At 37.5% G+C, this 23,055-nt stretch overlaps 1 protein-coding gene across 1 annotated transcript in view; it reads left to right on the top strand.

The window, feature by feature from the left end:
- Nucleotides 1–23,055, top strand: part of ctdsp2.L (CTD small phosphatase 2 L homeolog) — a gene marked incomplete at its 5' end in the record, with an annotated part of 34,618 nt that overhangs the window by 8,774 nt on the left and 2,789 nt on the right. The window contains 6 exon segments of the mRNA NM_001086460.1: nt 11,324–11,472; nt 12,923–12,961; nt 17,918–18,019; nt 19,322–19,378; nt 21,083–21,175; nt 22,121–22,306. Coding sequence (NP_001079929.1) covers nt 11,324–11,472; nt 12,923–12,961; nt 17,918–18,019; nt 19,322–19,378; nt 21,083–21,175; nt 22,121–22,306 — 626 coding nt within the window.

Raw genomic sequence — 23,055 nt, 5'->3', positions numbered from 1 at the left:
CTAATTGCTTTGGGGGTGTTTTTGGCGGTGGGAATAGAGATATTTGGCTAGATCTGTGTTTTCCAGTCTTTAGTGTATCCCAATTTGCTAAGTGTGTGCAGTTTTTATCCTACAGCAGTGATAATCAATTTGTATTCGAGTCAGTTTCTTTATCAGAGCAACTTCCTGTTTTAAGAACAGAAATATGAACATGATCCAGAGGCTCGTTACATAACAGCCACATTTCGAATGAGATTATCTTCGTAGATTGTTCCGTGTAGTATTAGGTCAGGTCTTATTGGAAATACTGAAAATTGTATTTATGCCTCTGCTCTGGAGCTGCAACAGTACACCCTACTGCTGTTGCCAGTGGTATAACTAGATTTACTGGGCCCCACAGCAAATTCATTTTAGGGTGCCCAACATGTCCAGATGTTACCCTATTTTAACCAGTATATGTTGAAATTGCTCATTATTTGGTCCTCCTGAGCCCCCCTGCAGCCACAGGATTCGTCTGTAGTTAAGCCCATGGCTGTTGCAAAATGCCTCTAAGCAGCTCCCACAAAAATAAATGTTAGGCAGTAAAACAAGGATTTCCCAAGTCATTACCATATGACTTTAACAGTGCATTGGAGGAAAAATACATGAAATATATAAACCACAGAACAGTAAATGCCACCAGCTGATTGGTTGTTAAGCATTACTAGAGCTATAATAAGGTTTGAGACCATTATTTCTAAATAACTTTCATTAAAGTGAAACGTTCATGTTCCTATTATGTCAGTATTCGGCTAATGGCATACTACTGCTTGTGCTTTTTCTCTCTATATGGAAACTGCTGCTTTTTAAAGAAATATATGGTAGTTGCTTGGCAATGTTTTTGCCCCACAGGTGCCCTTTAAAACAGAGCTGTCACCCCAACATAAAAAGCTGTATAGTAAAAGTCCTTTTCAAATTAGACATGAAACCCAAATTCTTTTTTTCATTAAAACATCCATACTATAAATGCATTTAAAGATTTCAGCTGTCTATCATATATTGCCTGCCCCTCCTTTATGCCTTAGGCATAGAGGTGGGGCAGGCAATGACTTTCACTTTCCATTCTACATTTCCTACATGTTGCTGCACTCCCCACATCCCCCCTCCCTGTTCAATCTTTAGTTGTGCAAAGGCATGGGCATCAAGTCCCCCATTCTGGTGCATAAACAAGATTTTGAGGTGTTTCAATGCTTGTCTTAAAACCGTGTCCACAAAATGGCTGATGCCTGCTTGCTGTGGTGGTTAGTTTCAAGGCTGACTGCAGCCAATAGTTAAATAATTTATATAGTGCAAGTAAAGTTTATTTTGCTTAACAAGCATAATAGATAAGAATTTGGAATTATTTCTTAGGGTTACATGTCCCCTTTAACCAAGTGTGTATAGAACAACCTCAGATCTTGGTTTTTTTTTTTTTTTTTTTTTTTTAACAGCATAAATAATATTTGTTACTTACATAGCAGTGGATTCCTTTTTAAGATGCTATTTTTGTTTGGGCATTGAACAGAAATGGTGCAGTGTTCAGCATCTTGCATAAAAAGTAATGTTAATTATTGATGGCAGCTTAAATATGAGCATTATATATTGGGAAAATGGCATCGCTGCAAAACCTCCAGACAGTATTAAAAGCAGCCCTCTCTAAAATGTTGTTGTTTTCCTCCATCTAGCTAGACTACAAGGAGCATTACTTTACTTCATTGGCAGCAGAACTGTGAGACTTCTGACTTCATAGTTGCCCATCCAGATCTATGGCAGGGTGTGATGCATGAACATTTTGTCAATTATAGCATCTAGGACCCCCCACCCAGCACAGCATGAAATCGTAAGGACACCACTCTTCCCAGCTCTGGAGAATATAGCAATAACGCTCTTAAAGGAACAGTAACACCAAAAAATGAAAGTGCTTTAACGTAATGAAATTATAATGTAGTTTGCCTTGCACTGGTAAAACTGACCTGTTTGCTTCAGTAACACTACTATAGTTCATATTAACAAGCTGCTATGGAGCAATGGCGGAAATTGAAAAACGGCTATATGGCACAGGTTAACTAATGGATAAAAGATAACACCATTAGACAGACAGAGCTTATTTTCTATCTGCTGTGTAACCTGAGCCTTTTCTCCTTTGAATGGCTGCCCCCATTGCTACACAGCAGCTTATTTATATAAACAATAGTAGTGTTTCTGAAGCAAACACACCAGTTTTACCAGTGCAGGGCAACACTGCATTATATTTTCATTACTTTAAAACATTTTTATTTTTTGACGTTACTGTTCCTTTAAATAATTATATGCCATAACCCCTAAACAATAAAATATATACAGCTTTTAATAAAAGGGATTTTGAAATATATGTGTTTTATTAAAGAAGGCAAAAACTGGCAAAAGATTGTGTCTCTAATGCTCCAACTCTTTAGGGCTCATTTATCAACACTGGGCAGATTTGCCCGTGGGCAGTTACCCAGTGATTGTCTTTCTGTCAGCCAGCTGCAGATAGAACAATGAATGCTACAATTTGATTGGTTGCCGTGGGTAACTGCCCACAAGCAAATTTGCACAGTGTTGGTAAGTGATCTCCTTGACTTGAGCATTTGGAAGCAAATGAATATAGTAGCACTCTCGGCCTTGAATTTCATCTTGCACATTACGCTAGGACACAATAATACCCAATCTTGTTGCAAATAGAGGTCTCAGTACTTGCAAATTAGTGAATATTATTGTGCTCTTAATAGTGCTGGAAGTGCAGAGGCTGTGATGGAAAAGAAACCCCATTTGCACAAGTTTCTAATTATCCCAGTGTGACTGTGGTTCTTGTTCTGGGTTGATAACACAGCAGTGCTGTGGCTTGTCTGGCTGTTTTTCGTTAGATATTTACTGTGGCAATCTTTTATGACTGCTGAAAGCTGCTGGTTTCACTGCTGCGATATAACTGGACGAGGAACAATTTGCCTGACCCCTTACCAGTGAGGCAACTTTGGGTGACTATTGAAAACGCATCGCCACGTGTGCATTAGCGCAGGCGACTTTGCATTGTAACCTATGGGGAAAAACGCCTAGGCAGTTCGGGGAGATAGTCGCTCAAAATACGAGGTGATTAGTCGCCAGGCGACAAAATCTCCCCGAATCTCCTTGTGTGGACTAGCCCTTAAAGGAACAGTAACATCAAAAAATAAGTGTTTTAAAATAATAATGCAGTGTTTCCCTGCACTGGTAAACTTCTGTGTTTGCTTTAGAAACACTGCTATTGTTTATCTTAATAAGCTGCTGTGTAGCAATGGGGGCAGCCATTCAAATGAGAAAAGGCTCAGGTTACACAGCAGATAACAGATAAGCTCTGTAGGACATAATGGTGTTATCTGTTATCCACTTTTTAAACCTGTGTCATATAGCCATTTTTTTTCAATTTCTGCCATTGCTACACAGTAGCTTGTTTATATAAACTATAGTAGTGTTCCTGAAGCATATATTTACAAGTGCAGGGCAACAGTACATGCTATATTCATTAGTTTAAAGCACTTTTAATGTTTTGGTGTTACTGTTCCTATAATTAGCGGACACTACCCTAGATACCCTGATCTATGTGATCTAACATTTTTCCCTAATTATTTTTCCCAGTGAGTGAAACTGTAATGACTGTGAATTACCCCCTCTTGAAAGCAAGATAACGGCAGCTTTAGGGGACTGCGCTGGCTTATTGGATTCAACAGTACTTTGTAGAATTATTTCCCTTTATTGAGAAACTCCCTATTGTTTTTCTCCATGTGTGCGGCATTGATGAATGTACGGCTGTATGGCACATGTATAATTCCCATCAGCTGCCTGTGTTGCACGTATATTTGCCGTTTATTCTGTTCCCTTACCCTCCTGGCAGTCACGTAGGAGGAGAGAGACACCGTATCTGAAAGACAGATTGGATAGCCATCTGCCTGCTAAATGCTCCATGGTAGCGCAGCCAGCTCCGCTCCCCTCTCTCCCAATAAATTATGCATGCTTAGTGTAAGCTTTGACAAGTGAGTTAAGACCCCCCCCCCTTTTTTTTTTTTTTTGCAGTCTGAATAATTAAAGGATTCAGACAGATCGAAAGCTATTATTTTCTCCTGTAATAGCTCTAAAAAAAAGGCACATCCCGAACAGCTCACATGAGATCAGAGGCCGGTTCATGTACAGTACTGGAAAGAGACTGGGGGTTATAATTCAATATTCTCCTCCAGCCCAGCACTGCACAATAACTAATCCAGGAACATATAATTACATTTCACCTACCAGAGCAGAGGGAATGGGTTGCCTTTTGATTTGCTCATTTATTTGCCGTTGTAGCTTAGTGGATTTATCTGAATGGTGCCGGTTACAGTGATTGATGTGGAACATGAGAACCACAACAGTGGAAGATGGAGCAATGGAACTGAGGGTTGAAAGATAAGGAACTGATTCAGGAAACAATCAATATAAAATGATAATCTTGGAATCTGATTGTATTCTCATAGAATTAAACATATTTGAAATTAAATTCAAACTGAGCCCATGACTAAGTGCCCCAAGTGGGTGCGAAATGTGTAGGGCGGATGAAGATGCAAATATACATTTTTTTTAACTTTGAAAAAAATAAAATATATATTTTTTCACTAATTTTCTTTGGTCCTGTGGATCCGTTTGAGTGCCAGCTGGCCCCGCTTTCTCTTCGTACCTTTGCCATACCACTCCCTAAAGCTGGGGGGCTGGGGCTGGTGCACCCGGACCACACTTACTATTTGGTGAGTCATTTACAATTTATTCTGGGGCACCTTGTTTTTCCAAAATAAGGAACCGATTCAGGAAACAATCAATATAAAATGATTATCTTGGAGTCTGATTGTATTCTCGTAGAATTAAACATATTTGAAATTAAATTGGCTTCTGTTCTTAGCAGTTATCTCCAGTAATCAACTGAATCCTGGAAATATTAATTTGGTCCTGTCTTCCTGTCATGGCGTTATGGGGTTCTGCTACTTCTGCATACTTTAATGGTACAAAAAAGGCATATATTATTTAATTTGCAATCACAAGAAGGTTGTTTTAGCTAAAACACTTGGATGATTCCATTGGGCAGTGAATTCCTAGCAACATGGAAGCCAGATTATTGTTTTGATTGGCCTGTCATCATTGGCCCCACACAGTCAGTAGAGGCTCCCCTATCTGCTGTCAGCCAGTCATTGATTACGGTTTTGCTTTCCAGTATCCTACAAATAATACCAGCTTCCACACGTAATACATGCCTAAAAAGGCACTGCTTGTAACTTAAGGAGCATCATAGCGGTTTGCTGCAGTGGAGTCATTTGTTTGGGATGTTCAATGAGCTGCATTATTACATAAGATACCTGCTCATGTGCCATGCTCCATAGCTGGTTTTTCTTCAGATTTATGAAGCTCTGTCTAGCAATTACAACTGTTACAATTATCTGCTCATAGACAAATTGCTGTTGGTCTGAAACAAAACAAACAAACAAACTTGTTTTGGGGAGGTTTGAGCTCTGGGTTGTAGTATAACAGTGCTCAGTGAGGTCATGGGATATTTAACAAAAAACCTTATTAGTTTTTTTTTTTTTGTTTTTGTTTTAATTTTGCTGATGCACCCCTGAAAGTGAATATATGGGGGTTATTTATCAAAGAGTGAGTTGATTTTTTTTCAAGGGTATTCTTTAGTCAAAACTCAAATTTTCAGTTTAAAAAAAAAAAAACAAATTTGTTGAGGTTTAAAAAAAGAAAAGCTCAAATCTTTTTGAGATTTATTATACCCCGAAGCTGGAAATAGTTGAAACTGAAAATACTTCAGCTAAAACTTATTGAGGTGATGTAGAAGTCAATGGCAGAGGTCCCTGGAGCCATTTCAAGATGTTTGTCTCTTTATGATGTGATGTTGATGAGTTTTTTTTTTTGGGTGGGTTTCGCTCAAAATATCAATGTATTCGAGTTTTTCACTCGAATAGACTGATTCAAGTTTTTTCATAAAACAATAGAGTTGTGCGTTCATTCGATGTATAAAAACCTCACAAACCTCTAAAGCTCAACCTTCGTGTCAATTTTGTAAGCTCTTTGGGGCTCTTAAAATGCATAATAATAAAGTACAGTTATGGGATTAATTATTCAGACACCCAGAAAGGACATTACAGAAGGACATCTCCCATAGACTCCATTTTAATCAAATAATTAGAATTTTCAAAAAAAAATTCTCTTTAATACCTGTAATAAACAGCAACTTGTTCTTTATCCCAGCAAAAATATTAGTCCTTATTGAGGCAAAACAATTCTGTTGAGTTTATTTTATGTTTAAGGGCAGTGACACGGGCAGATTTTTTTTTCTTGTACTATATATGTGTAATTTCTAAGAGCAACGTTCTGGCTATCCCTCATTCCCTGTTTTTTCTTTCTGCTCTCCCATATGGCCAGGGCCTCTTCTATTTTGTGGTGTGTAGTAATCTTTGTAACTCTGTAGCATGCACACGTGTGTGTTATGTAAATGCAGCTAAGTGGCATGATTAATTAGGACTGAGCAATTTTTGTCCCTATAATCAAAACAGTAGTCATCACTGGAACATAGGAGCGGAGTTGTATAACTTTGCATACCTTTTAGATTAAATTATAGTGCTCTGGGACAGTTGTATAAATTAATCTGTAGTCCACAGGTTTTTTTTTTTGGGAAGGTAGTCTAAAAATATTTAACCAAGTCATAAGGGACAATTCCAGTGTAAACTGTCAGAATAAAATATATGTTCATAGCCACTGGTCATGTGGTTAACTCACTTGCCTCCTAATCTGACACAAATACACGTGGGCCTTAAATATATTCCTGCTGTTAAGTGCTGTTTGATGAGAATCCTTATCTAGTAGTAGAATGGAATGGATCACTTTAGGCTAATGTCACACAGGGTGGTTTATCTCACCAGCCTCTGGTGACACTGTGTTATGTGATGTAGATGTTTCCTGATAGTGTTCTTCACGTGCTTCTTACAAACCTACCTTAATCGCTCCGTACACAACATCATGTGCTTTCCAGCAAATGTCCACTGCATAGCACAAATTATAATCCAGAAGCCTTGATTGAGCTTGGACCCCACCCATTTCCCCTTGAGCACATAACACTTGCAGGCCAGGTAAATGTGATGCCTAGTACAGGTATGGGACCTGTGGTTTTCCAGATTAGGTATCTTTCCTTATAGTAGACCTGTCACCCAGACACACAAATCTGTATAATAAAAGTAATTTTCAAATTAAACATGAAATCCAATTTCTATTTTTTATTGAAGCATTTATAGCCGTTGTAAGCTCATTTAAAAATCTCAGCTGTCAATCAAATATTGTCTGCCCCTCATCTATGCTCTGGGCATAGAGGTGGGGCAGACAATTACTTTCACTTTCAGCACTCCGCACTTCCTAGATGTCACTGCTCTCCACATATTCCCCCGCTCTCTTTACCATTAAATTGTGTAGCCAGTGCATGGGGATGGACATCGGGTCCCCATTCTAGTGCACAAACAAGATTCTGAGATGATGCAAGGCTTGCCTTAATATCAGTGTCTACAAAATGGCTCCTGCCTGCTTGTTATAATTAATTATGAGTTCCCAGATCGAAGGAAAAAAAGATTCAAATAATTTATATAGTGTAAGTAAAGTTCATTTTGCTTGACTAATGTGATAAAATAGGATTTTGAATAATTTTTTTGGGTGACTGGTCTTCTTTAATTTGGATCTGCATACCTCAAGTCTACTAGAAAATCATGTAAATATCAAATAAACCCAATAGGCGGGTTTTGCTTCCAGTAAGGATTAATTATATCTTAGTTTGGATCAGTGAAAAATTTGGATAATTTGGATAAAATTGAGTCTGTCGGAGGTGTCCTTTCCGTAATTCAGAGCTTTCTGGATAATGGGTTTTCTGGATAACGTATCCCATACATGTAATAAATATGTGCACTAAAGTATGAAAATGAAATATTCACTTCAGATATTAAGGATTTTCTCTTCATTGTAATGCAAGCAAGCAGGTTGGGAGACTGGAAAGGGAATTTCAATAACTCAGTAATACTGTTAGGAACTTTGTATATTCCTTTTAGGGTCAGTTTACAAGACCCATTCACTATAATGAAAGTCGCATGCGCTAAAGCACATGCGGCGCTGCGTTTTCCGTAGTTGCCCTAAGTTGCCTCACGAAACTTCAGACGACTTTGGAAAACAAAGCACCGCGTGTACTTAAGCGCAGGCGATTTTTCACTATAGCGGATGGGAAGACACGCGGAGGCAGTTCGGGGAGATTGTCGCCCAGAAGAAGAGGCGGTTAGTTGCCAGGTGACAAAATCTCCCCGAATCTCCTCATGTGAACTAACCCTTGGATAGTTTCTTACTTTTTCTTCCCTGGCATGCTTTAAGGTGGCCATACACAGACCGTTAAAAGCTGCCTACAGACAGAGCCCAACGGCCAAATAATTGGATCAACCCAATATCATCCACCTCGAGGTCGGCACGCAGTCATATGAAAAAGTTTGGGAACCCCTCTTAATACTTTCGAGTTTTGTTTATCATTGGCTGAGCTTTCAAAGTAGCAACTACCTTTTAATATATAACATGCCTTATGGAAACAGTAGTATTTAAGCAGTGACATCGTTTATTGGCTTCACAGCAAATACTGTATGCAATATGCATCATAACAAAATTAGACAGGTGCATACATTTGGGCATCCCAACAGAGATATTACATCAATACTTAGATGAGCCTCTAGATGCCTCCTATAGCCTTTGATGAGTGTCTGGATTTTGGATGGCGGTGTTTTTGACCATTCCTCCGTACAAAACATCTCCAGTTCAGTTAAATTTGATGGCTGCCGGGCATGGACAGCCTGCTTCAAATTATCCCATTGATTTTTGATGATATTTAAATCAGGGGACTGTGATGGCCATTTCAGAATATTGTACTTCTCCCTCTGCATAAATGCCTTTGTAGATTTCGAAGTGTGTTTAGGGTCATTGCCTTGCTGGAATATCCAACCCCTGCGTAACTTCAAGTTTGTGATGCTTGAACATTATCCTGAAGAATTGGTTGATATTGTGTTGAATTCATCCGACCCTCAACTCAAGGGCCCCAGTCCCTGAACTAGCCACACAGCCGAAAATAAATTGGTGGAGGACACTCCCAATATTCACAATAGAAAAAATACTTTTTTTAAGGTATATGAGGTGCAAATAACCCCAGGTAATCCCACAGTCAGTTACCCAAAACAGTATATAGAATTAGAGAGGGGTTGCACCAGTGATTTTGAATTATAAATGTATTTGCTATTGCAAGCAGAATCTATGAGGCATTTGCTTTTCTGTATTGTATTCAGACTATATGTAGCATTGAAAAATCAATATATATATATATGTATATACAAAGGTAATAAAAATGCCACCACGACAGGGCACTGAAAGATGGCCCTTGAATGAAAAGTACCTATGGACAGCTAGTTTATGCAACCTGGCCACAGTGTGGGGGCCCTGATCAATTTGTTTTGGCAAATGAAACTGATGCAGTTGCAATTTAGTTTTCTTACAGGAATATATCTGTGCAATTCCATTATATTGCATTATATTTTGTAAAGTGGTAGTTCTATCTAAGCTATTTACATTTAGTGACAACAAATCGCATGGCATGTGGCATGACTTGTGTTTTAAAGGCTAAAGAAGCAGGTAGGATGTTGATGATTTTACTTTGTCTCTGTTTAAGTCTATTAAAAAATATTCAGAAATTAAAAGAATAATTTTACATTTTTAAAGCCCTGACTTTTCTGAATGGGTTAATGGCCCCTGTTACATAAGTTGCCATTTTGTCTCTGTCTCATGGAGTCAGGCCTGATATCAATGGGGTTGTATTGCATCTAAAATGACCGTAAAGGGAATGTTACACAGCAGGGCAAAGCAAAATTTTCCAGGAATGACTTGTACATAAAGATACCCAAACTATGCCAGTAGTATTGTTCTGTGCTATACTCATAAGACATTTTTTAGGATCTAATGGCCGGCCCTGTAGCATCAACTGCATTCATGTTGGAAATGTGACTGGATAACTTGCACATTTATGCAGACAGAAGTTCTTTGTCTTTAAGTTGAAAGTGAAAATGCCATGATCTTCGTAGCAAAGTAAATACCAAGCTCTTCTGTTATATCTCCAGATACCTCGCATTTCAAGCTTAGAGCTGGTATTTTGTCCTCGAGGCACAGTCTCCTTTTTCTTGTTTCCATTGGTTACGGATCAAAATAATATAATGTTTGGACTGCCCTCTGGTGGATGTGAAGTGAAGAAGCATCCATAGAGAAAACAGATCTGTACATATGCTTTTGTAGTGTGTGTGTGTACATACGGTATATATCCATATGTGTACCAGCAACAGCACTCACGCTCCACTTTCTTTGTGTGGTGTACTTCCAAACGCAATATATGTAATGTAAAAGAACGGACAGCACTCACATCTTACTGCAAAAAGTTGTATTGAGTAAAAAACACATACATCACCATCTATGTGCACATTTAACAGCGACTCTTCGAGCAAGGCAAGGCTCTTTTCAAGCCACGTGAGCAATGGTTTTAAAATCAACACAGTCCAGATTACTTTTCTTTTGATATATGACGTACAGGGTATAATTTTTGGAAAATGGTTTTTCTGTTTTTTCAGTAAGTATGTTGATTATTGTATCGTTATAACGTTACATACATTTGTTTATTTTATAGAGCAGACGCTGTGTGAGTGCTTTCATGGACTGTAGTGTGTGTGTGTGTGTGTGTGTGTGTGTATATGTATGTGTATATATATATATATATATATATATATATATATATATATATATATATATATATATATATATATATATATATATATATATATATATATATAAATAATGTGATATATTCTCCTTGAAATCTGCCAAACTGTCGTTTAAGTGTTTGAGTGTTTGACATGGTCGTTTCGTAGGCAATGAATTCTTACTGCATTTCACCATACAAGGAATGTTAGGCCATAAAGTATTTTCCTTTCTTTTAGCACCAATACACTTTACCAAAGTCCACATTTGTCTCATTCTGAACCAGATATTTCACATGACATGACAACTACCACTAATATATTGAGCACCACAGTGCTCAAATGACTTGGTATATGGCAATTCTGCAGAGGATTTCAGTATTTGGCTATATGCACATAAATGATGGGACTATGTGTATTCCTTCTGTAAATAACAATTATAAAATAAGCAAACACTCTCTCATCTGGCAAAACGAACTGACTATCAGTTATTTCTGTTTTAGGACTGGTGTCCAAGTCCTCTCCAAAGAAGCCTCGAAGTCGGAGCATATTCAAGGCGCTCTTCTGTTGCCTCAGTGCACAGAATGTCAGCCGGCCAGGGGGCTCCAGTGAGTCACCAATACAGAAGGAGGAGACGAATGCAACCCCAAAGGTAAATCAGAATTAAGCCCAGTACATTATGGAATTCTGTTATTTGCCAATGTTTGGTGCCATTAAACATATTTTAAGTTTATTAATAAGTCATCTTGCACCAGCAATTTACACAGCAATTTACTATAATTGATAATAAACCGTTAACCAATACGGTGCAGACAAAATATGATCTGAAGACCCTGTGCAGAAGAATTTACTGTCATTCTGAAAAGCTGGTTGAATTCATATTATACAGATACTACCATTCACTGTCTCATTGAATTATTTATATATGGCCAATGAGAATCAACTAAAAACAATCAACTAAAAACTTTTTCAGTGATTACCTGAAAATATCAGTTGACGTTTTGGTTTAGACCTGTTCCTTGGTCTTCCAAAAACCATGGCAGCAAATGCCCTTACATTACCCTGTACTGTTGCCCTTTAGTAATTAGGTGTTTTGGGTTCAATACCAACTACATAGTTTTAACTTGTAGTACAAAAGTGTATTGGGGGTGTTGTGGGTTGATGTTTTCATATTTTTAATATCTTCATGCAATGTAAAGATGTCACATACAGTGTCGAGCAATTTAAGAAAATATACACCAGTAATTCAGGCCCTGGGGACGTGTGAAATAGAGCATATGTGGCCTATTATTTGGAAGAAGTAGGAGAACCATGCACTAAGATGTTCCTACACGGTTTTGCAGCCGGTGCTAGAAGCATTTTATTCTACCAGGGCTCTGTCTAGATTTTTTCTTTAGTATAGGCACAAGATTTCTGTTTGTGGATAATTTTAGTATTTATTTATACCAAAGGGCTACAATGTTGCAGTTATTACCATGCTTTACACTCCTTTGTTCCTTTTTTTAAGCTGTGTCAATGCGTACACATCGTTTATGAGCTTATTGCATATTGCAATTTGTGGAGTGTGCACAAATATTACATGCACGTGTAATCCATTTCTATATGTAATATAATGTAGTATTTGTACTAGAAACACAAATCAACTGTCATTTTCACAGATTTAAAAGGAAAGTATCACTGAGATTATTTAAACAACTGAGAAAAAAAAAAGTGATATATGCTGCCTGAACTTCTCAGGCATACAGTAAACGCATTATTTTTTTTTCTTGTTTGCTGCAGCTCTCCCTGTGTTGCTAGTTGATTGCAGTTCAGTCCAATCCAGTTCAATTGTAGTGTAAACCAAACCAACTCTTCCTGTCTTACTAGTTCACTTCATGATGTCAATTTGCTATAGGTTTCCCTATATTTTTACTTCAAATCTGTTCTTCCTATTGCTACTTTATTCCTGCCCTTTTCTCTGCCCAAAAATAAAGGAAATAAACAGATTTCTGATATTTTTCATGTAACCGTCACAAACATTCTTCCCTTTTCTGTCAGTGAAGTTTGACCCTGTCTTGCTGAATAAATATAACATCTAAGAGTCTGTCTTCTCTTTTTTTCAGTCGGATTTACTCCAGTGTCTTCAGTATCAGTTTTACCAGGTATGTGTTCTCTGAGTGCCAGCTTATATCTGGCTTTATATGGATTTTTTTAATAAGCAAATTACTGCACAGCATGAGCTGTAAATCATTTCTACCAAAAAGAAAAGCCCTGTCATGCTCACTCTGTACAGCGTTTACTCTTGCCTTGGAACCTTTTTTTTCTGTGATCACCTATTTGAGCTAACAATATAGCTTCCCTCATTTTATCTACACAATAACTGTCATTTATCCTTTCATCTTCTATGTGGGATCTTACACCCATGGCTCCTCAGTTGCTGAAATGTGTATCCTAACTGCCTGGCTGCAAGGGGTGTTGGGAATTATGGATTTTCAACTGTTAATTGTGTCTAGGCAATGGCTCCTGACTGGCTTTGTGTTACTGCACAACCTGGTTGCGTTTTAGTCTGTATATCAGGTGATTATGGTAATAGATTCCCAGCTTGCTACTTGCATGTTCTTGGTTTCTCACTCTAGAGCTTAATTTCAAAAGTAGTGATATAAGTATTGATGTATTTATGGCGTCCAGCAGTAATTCACAAACTGTGAGGCTAGATTCCCTTGGGTTGGCCTGGAGATGTGTCCCAAATGCCTGTTGTAGTATGATTTGGAAAGAATCCCTACTTATTCTCGTAGATACTCTTGGAATCCAAAGTTAAGATTAGGACTCATTGTCCTAAATATTCTCAAAATATTGCTTAGTGGCTGATAAAGCCATGTTTTCATATATCTGTAAAAGCCTGTCATGAGCCAATGGGGAATCTTGAACAAATGTACCTCAAAAGTGGTGTGTTATGCATTGGAATCTAAAAACAACTGGGACACAGTAATATCAGTCATATATCAGGCCAGCATTGTTTCTCAAGAGGTTCTGCTGTCCCTGCAGCAAGAACTTTATTAGTCACTCATCTCTAAAGGCAATAAAGAACAGATGGCACCATACACAGGAAGTTTGGGTCCCCCAAAACGGCACTGGAGAGCCATAGGTTGAACACCCATGGACAAACAAACCGTTATTAGAAATAATAGGTAATATTTTTGAGGCTGATGACTTTTGCCCTATGGGTTATCAATGAGTAAACCAATGGGCTGTTTCTTCCATTCCAAGTTAAATGTAGTTGTGCTAATGTGGCATGATCCAAACTGAGCACAGTCGCACCATTGCCTGTACTGAATGCATTCCTCATCTTTTGCCCCTGGTTCCTGTCCCCGGCCTACTCTCATTTCTATGTGTAATTTGTGCATAATTCATGGAACTCCAGCTAGAACTTTCTGAAATGCACCTTCACCAATAAGCTTCTTCCACCTGCACTTTTAATGCTTCAGCCAGTGGGACCGAAGAGGTGACTCAGCCCGCTGAGACTCCTGCCTTGGAAGCATCTGTGTGACCTGCAGGTCGCAGGATCTAATCCCGTCTAGCTCTGCTCACTCTTTCATCCTTGCAAGGTAGATAAAACGAATATGAGGATGGGATGATCGCTGATGTCTTTGTAAAGTAATTGTATCACTATGATGAAATAGAAGTGCAAATATAATTGTCTTTGTTTGTATGTCTGTGTGTTAGTTGAGACCTTGAGCATTCCCTTTTTCCTCTCCCTCCCAATAGTAGATCCCAGTTAAATTGAAAATCTTACTTAAAGGAACAGTAACACCAAAACATGAAAGTGTTTTAAAGTAATGAAAATATAATGTAATGTTGCCCTGCACTGGTAAAACTGATCTGTTTGCTTCAGAAACACTACTATAGTTCATATGAACAAGCTGCTGTGTAGCAATGGCGGAAATTGAAAAAAGGCTATATGGCACAGGTTATATAGTGGATAACAGATAACACCATTATGTGCTGCCGAGCTGATCTGCTATCTGCTGTGTAACCTGAGCCTTTTCTCATTTGAATAGCTGCCCCCTTACTACACAGCAGCTTATTTAGATAAACAATAGTAGTGTTTCTGAAGCAAACACACCAGTTTTACCATTGCAGGACAACACTGCATTATATTTTTATTACTTTAAAACGCTTTTATTTTTTCATGTTACTGTTCCTTTAATTTCCTTTGTACATGCCGTAAAATGAAACATGCACCAAATGGTAGAAGGTTCTTAGAAAACAATTGTGGCTTACATTTAGGGGCAGATTTATTAAGGTTCGAGTTGTGTTTTCCACGATAAGTTTTCAAAAAAACTATTTTTTATGATTTATTATACCCTTGACCCTGGAAATAGCTCAAATGCAAAAATACACCATCTAAAACCTGTCGAGGTCATGTAGAAGTTGATGGCAGAGGTCCCTTGAACCATTTAAAGATGTTAATAGCCTTCATGAATTCAATCAATTCGAGTCTTTGGGTTGTTAACCCCGAACTTCAAGTTTTTTCTTAAATTATAAACTATTCAAGTTGTGAGTTCATACGAGGTCTAAAAAAACTCTAAAATTCGACCTTTAATAAGTAACCCCTTAATGTATGGATTTTACTGGAAAGTGGCAATGGCAGTGTCATGTTTAAGAGACACATATTTAAAGGGTTATTGCTCAGTATAGATAAGCAAGCATTCTACCATTTTTCTTTTCGTGATCCCATGCTTACTGGAGGCCAATACTTCACATTGTTGCTTATCAGAGCAACAGCACCGGAATGCAGCTTTGCAGATAATAAGGGTATTTTTAGGGTTTCCTTTACGATTCCTTTGTTTTTTTTTGTTTTTTTTGCTGAGGTGAGGCTCTGAGAAATGCTCTCTGTTTACAAAAAATTACTATACATATTTATAGGCTTTGATGCCAATGGAACAGTTAGATGAGAAGGAAAACCTAGATTTGAAATTGAGTTTCTTATTATTACAGACTATTGCTATACAAAATAATAACAACAAGGCTGTGCAGAAAAAAACACAATAGGCCAACGACAGTGATTGGATGCCTTTAGTAGCCCATTACGACTACAGGTATCCACAAAGCTCCGAAATATGGAAAGGCCATTTCCCATAGACTCCTTTTTATCCAAATAATGATCCAAAATTTTTAACAATGATTTCCTTTTTCTCTATAATAATAAAACGGTACCTTGTACTTGATCCAAACGAAGATATAATTAATGCTTATTGGAAGCAAAACCAGGCTATTGTGTTCATTTAATGTTTACATGATTCTCTAGTAGACTTAAGGTATGAAGAGCCAAATTACAGAAAGATCCCTTATCCGGAAAACCCTAGGTGCCGAGCATTCTGGATGACGGGTCCTATACCTGTACTCCTGTTTGCTTCAGTTTTGGAGCTATTAGGTTACAGACAAGGTGTGGCCTGGTTCCAAAGGGTGAAATTATACTGCTAATAAACTTACAGTGCAACTTTATTGTCAACTTTCTACCGGTGTTTAAACTTGTAGAGTTATGCGAAATAAAAATAACCCCTCCAATGTTATTCACTAAAATTTACCTAATTCATTGGCATATTTATGTACAAAGCTTTGCTTGCTTTTCCTCTTGCATAGGGCTGCTCTACAAGTTTATATACTGACCCTTGTTTAAAGCATATTGGTGCCATCCTGCAGTCCACGCCCACAATGTAGAACTGCCGATGCTGCCATATTGGTTGCGCTGATATAAATCCTGTGTATGGAGTCCTCTGGAATGGTGCCATATTGGTTGCTCTGATATAAATCCTGTATATGGAGTCCACTGGAATGGTGCCATATTGATTGCAATGTCATGTTGTCATGAAACTTGGTAGGATACTTGCTTTATTTTCGAAACAATAACTCTTGCACGGCATCTTTAAAGCATTTTAAAGGAGAATTCAACCCTTTAACAAAACCCCCCCACCCCATGTAGACCCCCCCTCCCGTGTGGTGGGGGGTACAGGTTTTTTTGTTAAAGGGTTGAATTCTCCTTTAAGGGTTTCATTACTTTTATATTTTTGGTTTGAATTAACCAAAGTATTATTAAAAGAATATATTTAAGATATTAAATATATGCAAATACAAGACATTTATAATAGAATTATGGGACCTATTATCCAGAATGCTTTGGACTTGGGGTTTTTCAGAAAATGGATCTTTCCATAATTTGGATCTTCATACCTTAAGTCTACTAGAAAATCATGTAAACGTAAAATAAACCTAATTGTCTGGATTTGCTGTCAATAAGGATAAATTGTATCTTAGTTTGGCTCAAGTACAAGGTACTGTTTGATTATTACAGAGAAAAAGGAAATAATTTTAAAAAAAATTGGATTATTTGGATCTATGGGATCTATGGGAGATGTTCTTCCTGGATAACTGGTTTCAGGATCCCATACCTGTACCTATAAAACAGGCACGAGCCATTTTTAGGTATAGTCTTCTTTGAAATATAGCCTCTTAACCCAATATTTAAAAAAAAAAAAAAAATGTAAAATGAATGAAAGCTTATTGTTACGCCAGTTTTTGATGCATGTTTCATATGTGTAGTAGGAATGGCATGTACGCTAGTATGGGGCATATTTATAAAGCTGTGTGAAAGGTGCTATTAGAAAACCCCACTCACCAGCTCTGTAAAATTATCTGTAGATGTAAAGTTGTGCCTTGAAAGTCTGGCTGATTCGAAAAGTTGTTTGAAAACATATAGAATTTGTGGCCAGATTTTGCCTAGTGATTTCCGATTTGTTTTTTGATGTAAAACATTTTACAAACCTTTATAAAAATGGCCCTGTTTGTGTATATATAAGGATGTCTCACTCATAATTGTGGCCTTTCCTTCGGTTTATTCATTCTCCCCAGAACCCCAAGATAGTTGGAGCATGGAGGGCATCAGGCTTTATACAACCTTGTACCCCTGTAGCACCTGTTTCAGTCAACTGATTGTATATTGGGCAGTATGGGGTACAGTATTAAGTGCAATTCCGTTTCCTTTTTGAAACACAAGATAATTCTGTCAAAGCTGGCATTTGGGCTCAACACTGGAAATAATATATATTTTCCCTCTTTAGATCCCAGGTACCTCTCTGCTTCCTGAGGTAGCACCAAAAGACAAAGGAAAAATCTGCATGGTGATTGATTTGGATGAAACCCTGGTTCATAGCTCATTTAAGGTATGCACTAAATATAAACTAACTCTTTATTAAAGAATTCTTACACCTTATGTTTCATGATTCATTACCCAGCTGAATGCTCTAAGTTGCTATCACCTACCTGAATTTAGGGATTGACTTGCATTATACAGTATATATACAATCATAAAATTCATTATACAAGGCTGATCAGTAATTCAGATTCACATTATATGGCAGTATAGAATCTAGTGCATTTTGAATCCGGGTTAATAATCGGCTCTTATAACAAATGTAATCTTAATTTCTGCTGTTCTGCTGTTTTTTTCACCGAGATATATAATAATCCAATATAAATGCTGATAGCTCCTCAAACAGTAGTTGTTCCAGACATGAGGCTTGTGGACCCTAGGGACCAGTACCATGACTGCAGGGAGAACCCTAGTCTGTATATTTTAAGTTATGCAACTTATTTTTAGAGGTTCATTTATCACTGGTCGAATTTCAAATTCATGTGAGGTTTTTTAAAACTCCCATAAACTCGAAATTCAACCAATCAAAATGTATTCTAAAAATCTAATTATTTAGACTCTGGTGAATAGACTCAACCCGAAGAATCAAATTCGATTTTGGAGAAAAAAAAACTTGAATGTCAGGAAGGCTGCAAACAACTCCAAATTGATCCCTGGAAGTCTCCCATTGACTTAAACAGCAATTTGGCAGGTTTTAGGCGGCTAATAGTCAAATTCTAGTTCTTAAAGGGCCAGAGTATGATAAATCTCGAAAATCCAATTCAAATTATTTTGAAAAACTCGAATTGAATTTGAATAACTCCCTAGTCAAGTTTAAGAGTTTTCACCATTCGACCCTTGATAAATCTGCCCCTTAAAGTATGGTCAAAATAGTACTTTTCATTTGTTAGTCTTAGCTTAGCCAGTGATGCTGGTATGTTATTGTAAAAGAAACTTAGTAGAATAGAATACCCTAAAGAATAGTTCAGAGCAGTGCTGTCCAAATTATTATATGTAGTGGGACTGTTATTTCTTATACAGCATGTTTGAGGGCTGGATTAAATTAAAATGTCATACATTGAAGTCTATAGAGCCTTTAAATAGCCTGGGGGCCATAAAAATTATTTTTGTGGGCCACATCTGCCCCTTTAGCTGGTGGAGTGAGAGGAATGCATACTTTTTTGTCAGCATGTATTTGCCACAGGGAACCTAGAATTATAACCGTTTCCCATCAATAGATTGTGATAGCTACTGTGGTATGTCTAACATGCTCATTAGTAGGCAAATGAAGCATCAGTTGAATGGATAACCACTGTTATTTCTTTTCCTTTAGCCCATCAGTAATGCAGATTTTATAGTTCCAGTGGAGATAGAAGGAACTACACACCAGGCAAGTGCAATATTCAAATGTCTTCTGATGACAGTTTTGTTCTTGAAAGATTTATGTTTTAGAGCAGTTGGTAGTAAATAAAAGATTTACTATGCTGATGCTGACCCGAGTTTGCATATTTCTCCCTGAAAAAAATTGTATCTATTCTCCGTTATAACCATATGTTTTTCTCCTCTATAATAAGTATTTTATTGTTATTTGACATGGGAATAAATGGCTGAGGCCTGGTTCAAGTAATCCAGGATAGGCTGTTTCCCCAAAGTACGGCCTACTCTTGATTACTTGTTTCAGGAGGCAGCTCGTATTACATCAGGACTCCTTGTCTGTATTTCGTCTGTAATTGATTTTTGAATGTTTTCAAATTGTCAACTCATTGATTTTCCAAGAGTGCCCATGTTCCCTACCCCCCCTTTGCCTGGTCATCTGTAGTAACAGCTGATTCACCTGCTCCCAGTAACTTGTGCCTGAATTGTTGTCAACTTTGCATTGAAACACAGCTGAATATATCACACCCAAAATTTAAAACCACTGTCTTGCTGTTTGAATTTGCGTGCGCTTATCTATACATTAAAGGGGACCTGTCACTCAGACATAAAAAGCTATATAGTAAAAGTCCTTTACAAATTAAATATGAAACCCCAATGTTTTAACTAAATATAAACTCGTTTAAAGGTCTCCGCTGTCAATCATATACAGTATTTCTTGCTCCTCCTCTATGCCTTAGGCATAGAGGCGGGGCAGGCAATTACTTTTACTTTCTATTCTGCACTTCCAAGATGTCACTGCTCTCCTCACATTCCCCTTCCCTCCTCACCATCTAATTGTGTAGCCAGTGCTTGGGCATGGGTATCAGTTGCCCATTCTGGCACATAAGATTTTGGTGTGATGCAAAGCTTGCCTTAAAGGAAAACTTTACCCCATAATGAATATTTAAGAAACCGTTTATATAAAATTAATTGGCATATTAAAGAATCTTATCAAACTAGAATATATATTTAAGTAAATATTGTCGTTTTACATCTCTTGCCTTGAGCCACCATATAATGATGGTCTGTGTGCTGCCTCAGAGATCACCTGACCAGAAATACTGCAGCTCTAACTGTAACAGGAGGAAGTGTGAAAGCAAGACGCAGAACTCTGTCTATTAATGGGCTCATGTGACCTAACATGTTTGGTTTGTTTGTGTGCACAGTGAATCCCAGGGGGTGGCCTTTATTTTAAAATGGCAATTTTCTATTTATGATTACCCAATGGCACATACAACTAAGAAAGTATATTATTATGAATAAGGTTTATTTACATGAAGCAGTGTTTTACATATGAGCTTATAGAGACCTACATTGTTCTGGGGGTATAGTTTTCCTTTAATAACAGTATCCACAAAATGGCAGCTGCCTTCTTGATTTTATTGTAAAGCCCAAGATTAAAATAGACAAGATGTAAATAATTTATATAGTGTACGTGAAGTTTATTTTGCTTGACTGACATCATAAAACATATTTTGGAATTTGTTTTTGGGATGACAGGTCCCCTTTAACCAATTGGGCCACCTTTTCTTCACATGAACTGAATGGTTTGTAGCAAGGTGCAAAGCAGTTTCTGTCATCGGTGTGTTATCAGTATTAACTCAACTAAACTACTTGGTGAGACTTTATCTAAAAGCAGTTTCCTATGCCTTGGCTTTCCCCTTTCATAATCTCACAGGTGTATGTTCTAAAGAGGCCTTATGTGGATGAGTTCCTGGAGAGAATGGGCCAACTTTATGAATGTGTACTGTTCACAGCCAGTCTGGCCAAGGTACTGCATCTTCTTTCAACATATTTGTACTTGTAGTTAATTTTTAGTTGCTGCGTTACTTTTCCCGTTCCCATAACGATTGCCCCCCTGGCAAGTGAATGATACTTGGTGCCAATGTTATATATTGGGAAGAACCAACAGGAATAGGTGACCCTCAGTACCGCTTGTATGTCATCTTATTTATTTGTTTCCAATAAGCGATCATAGTTAAGATTGTATCCTTATCACTTTGGTTTATATACCAGAGATATGTTAGTTTAGATATAAATCCTACTTATGTATAGGGTTTACTATTGTAGCAGATTTTAAAAAGAAATATTTTTAAAACATAATATCAACCTGCTATTGTTAAAAGGGTTGTTCACCTTTAAATTAACTTTTAGTATATTACAGAATGTCTTATTCTAAGCAAATTTTTAAATTTGTCTTCATTTTTTATTGTATGGTTTTTGAATTATTTGTCTTTTTCTTCTGCTTATTTTAAGCTGTCAGATGGGGCTCATTGACCTCTTCAGACCAAAAAAAACAAACTATTGCGCCATAGGGCTACAATTTTATGGTTATTTTTTATTACTTATTTTTTATTCATATTCCAAATCACTGCATGGTTACTAGGGTAAACTGGACCTTAGCAACCAGATAGCTTCTGACATTCCAAACCGGAAAGCTGCAGAACAAAAAGCTAAATAATTGAAAAACCATGGAAAAATAAGTAATGAAAACCAAGTGCAAATAGTATATTGATGTCTACATCATACTAAAAGTTAATTTAAAGATGAATCACCTCTTTAATGTCCAGGGCTTCAACAACTATAGAATTGGCTTAATTCATTGAAGTGAAAGATATTGGGGGATTGGTTTTCATGTATAAGAACCATGAATAGTAGGCTATTGGGCTGTTCCTTGACAATGGCAGTTTACAGAAACACATTATTCTCTCCCCAGTATGCCGACCCAGTGACAGACCTTCTAGACAAGTCAGGAGTCTTCCGCTCACGACTTTTTAGGGAAGCCTGCGTGTTTCACCAGGGCTGCTATGTAAAGGACCTTAGTCGTCTGGGTAGAGATCTGAAGAAAACTGTTATTTTGGACAACTCCCCTGCATCCTACATCTTCCATCCAGAAAATGCAGTAAGTGGACCATATTTACTTCTAAACTTGTGTTTAGCTGATGATTTAAATTATGAGCTGCATTAACAGCCAGGCCCAGTCACAGCACTGCTGCTTTGGTACAGAGAAAATAATTTGTTGATAATGTGGATCTTTATATGATTTGGTCATCCTGTTGGTTGACACCTGCACCAGAGATTGGATCTTAATATGGTCCTATTCAGACCAATATGGTCCCATCCAGAATCTGTCCATACACAAGTTGTTTTTTTTTTAAAAAAATGCAAACTTTAGGTTACATTCCTTTTTATTCCTGCATAGTGTTTTGCATTAAATTGATACTGTCATGGGAAAACTTTTTTCAAACACATCAGTTAATAGTGCTTCTCCAGCGGAATTCTACACTGAAATCTTTCTCAAAAGAGCAAACAGATGTTTTTTTTATATTTCATTTTAAAATCTGACATGGGGCTAGACATATAGTCAGTTTCAAAGCTACCCCCAGTCATGTGACTTATGCTCTGATAAACTTTAGTCACTCTTTACTGCTGTACTGCAAGTTGGAATGATATTTATCACCCCCCAGCAGCCTAACAGAACAATGGGAAGGTAACCAGATAGCAGCTCCCTAACACAAGATAACAGCTGCCTGGTAGATATAAGAACAGCACTCAATAGTTTAAAACAGGTCCCATTGCAACACATTCAGTTACATTGAGCAGGAGAAACAACAGCCTGCCATAAAGCAGTTCCATCCTAAAGTGCTGGCT

This window comes from Xenopus laevis, chromosome 2L, assembly GCF_017654675.1.
Source record: "Xenopus laevis strain J_2021 chromosome 2L, Xenopus_laevis_v10.1, whole genome shotgun sequence".
Taxonomy (NCBI): Eukaryota; Metazoa; Chordata; class Amphibia; order Anura; family Pipidae; genus Xenopus; species Xenopus laevis.
Note: the sequence above shows the minus strand (reverse complement) of the source record. Positions and strands in the feature narration are given on the sequence as shown.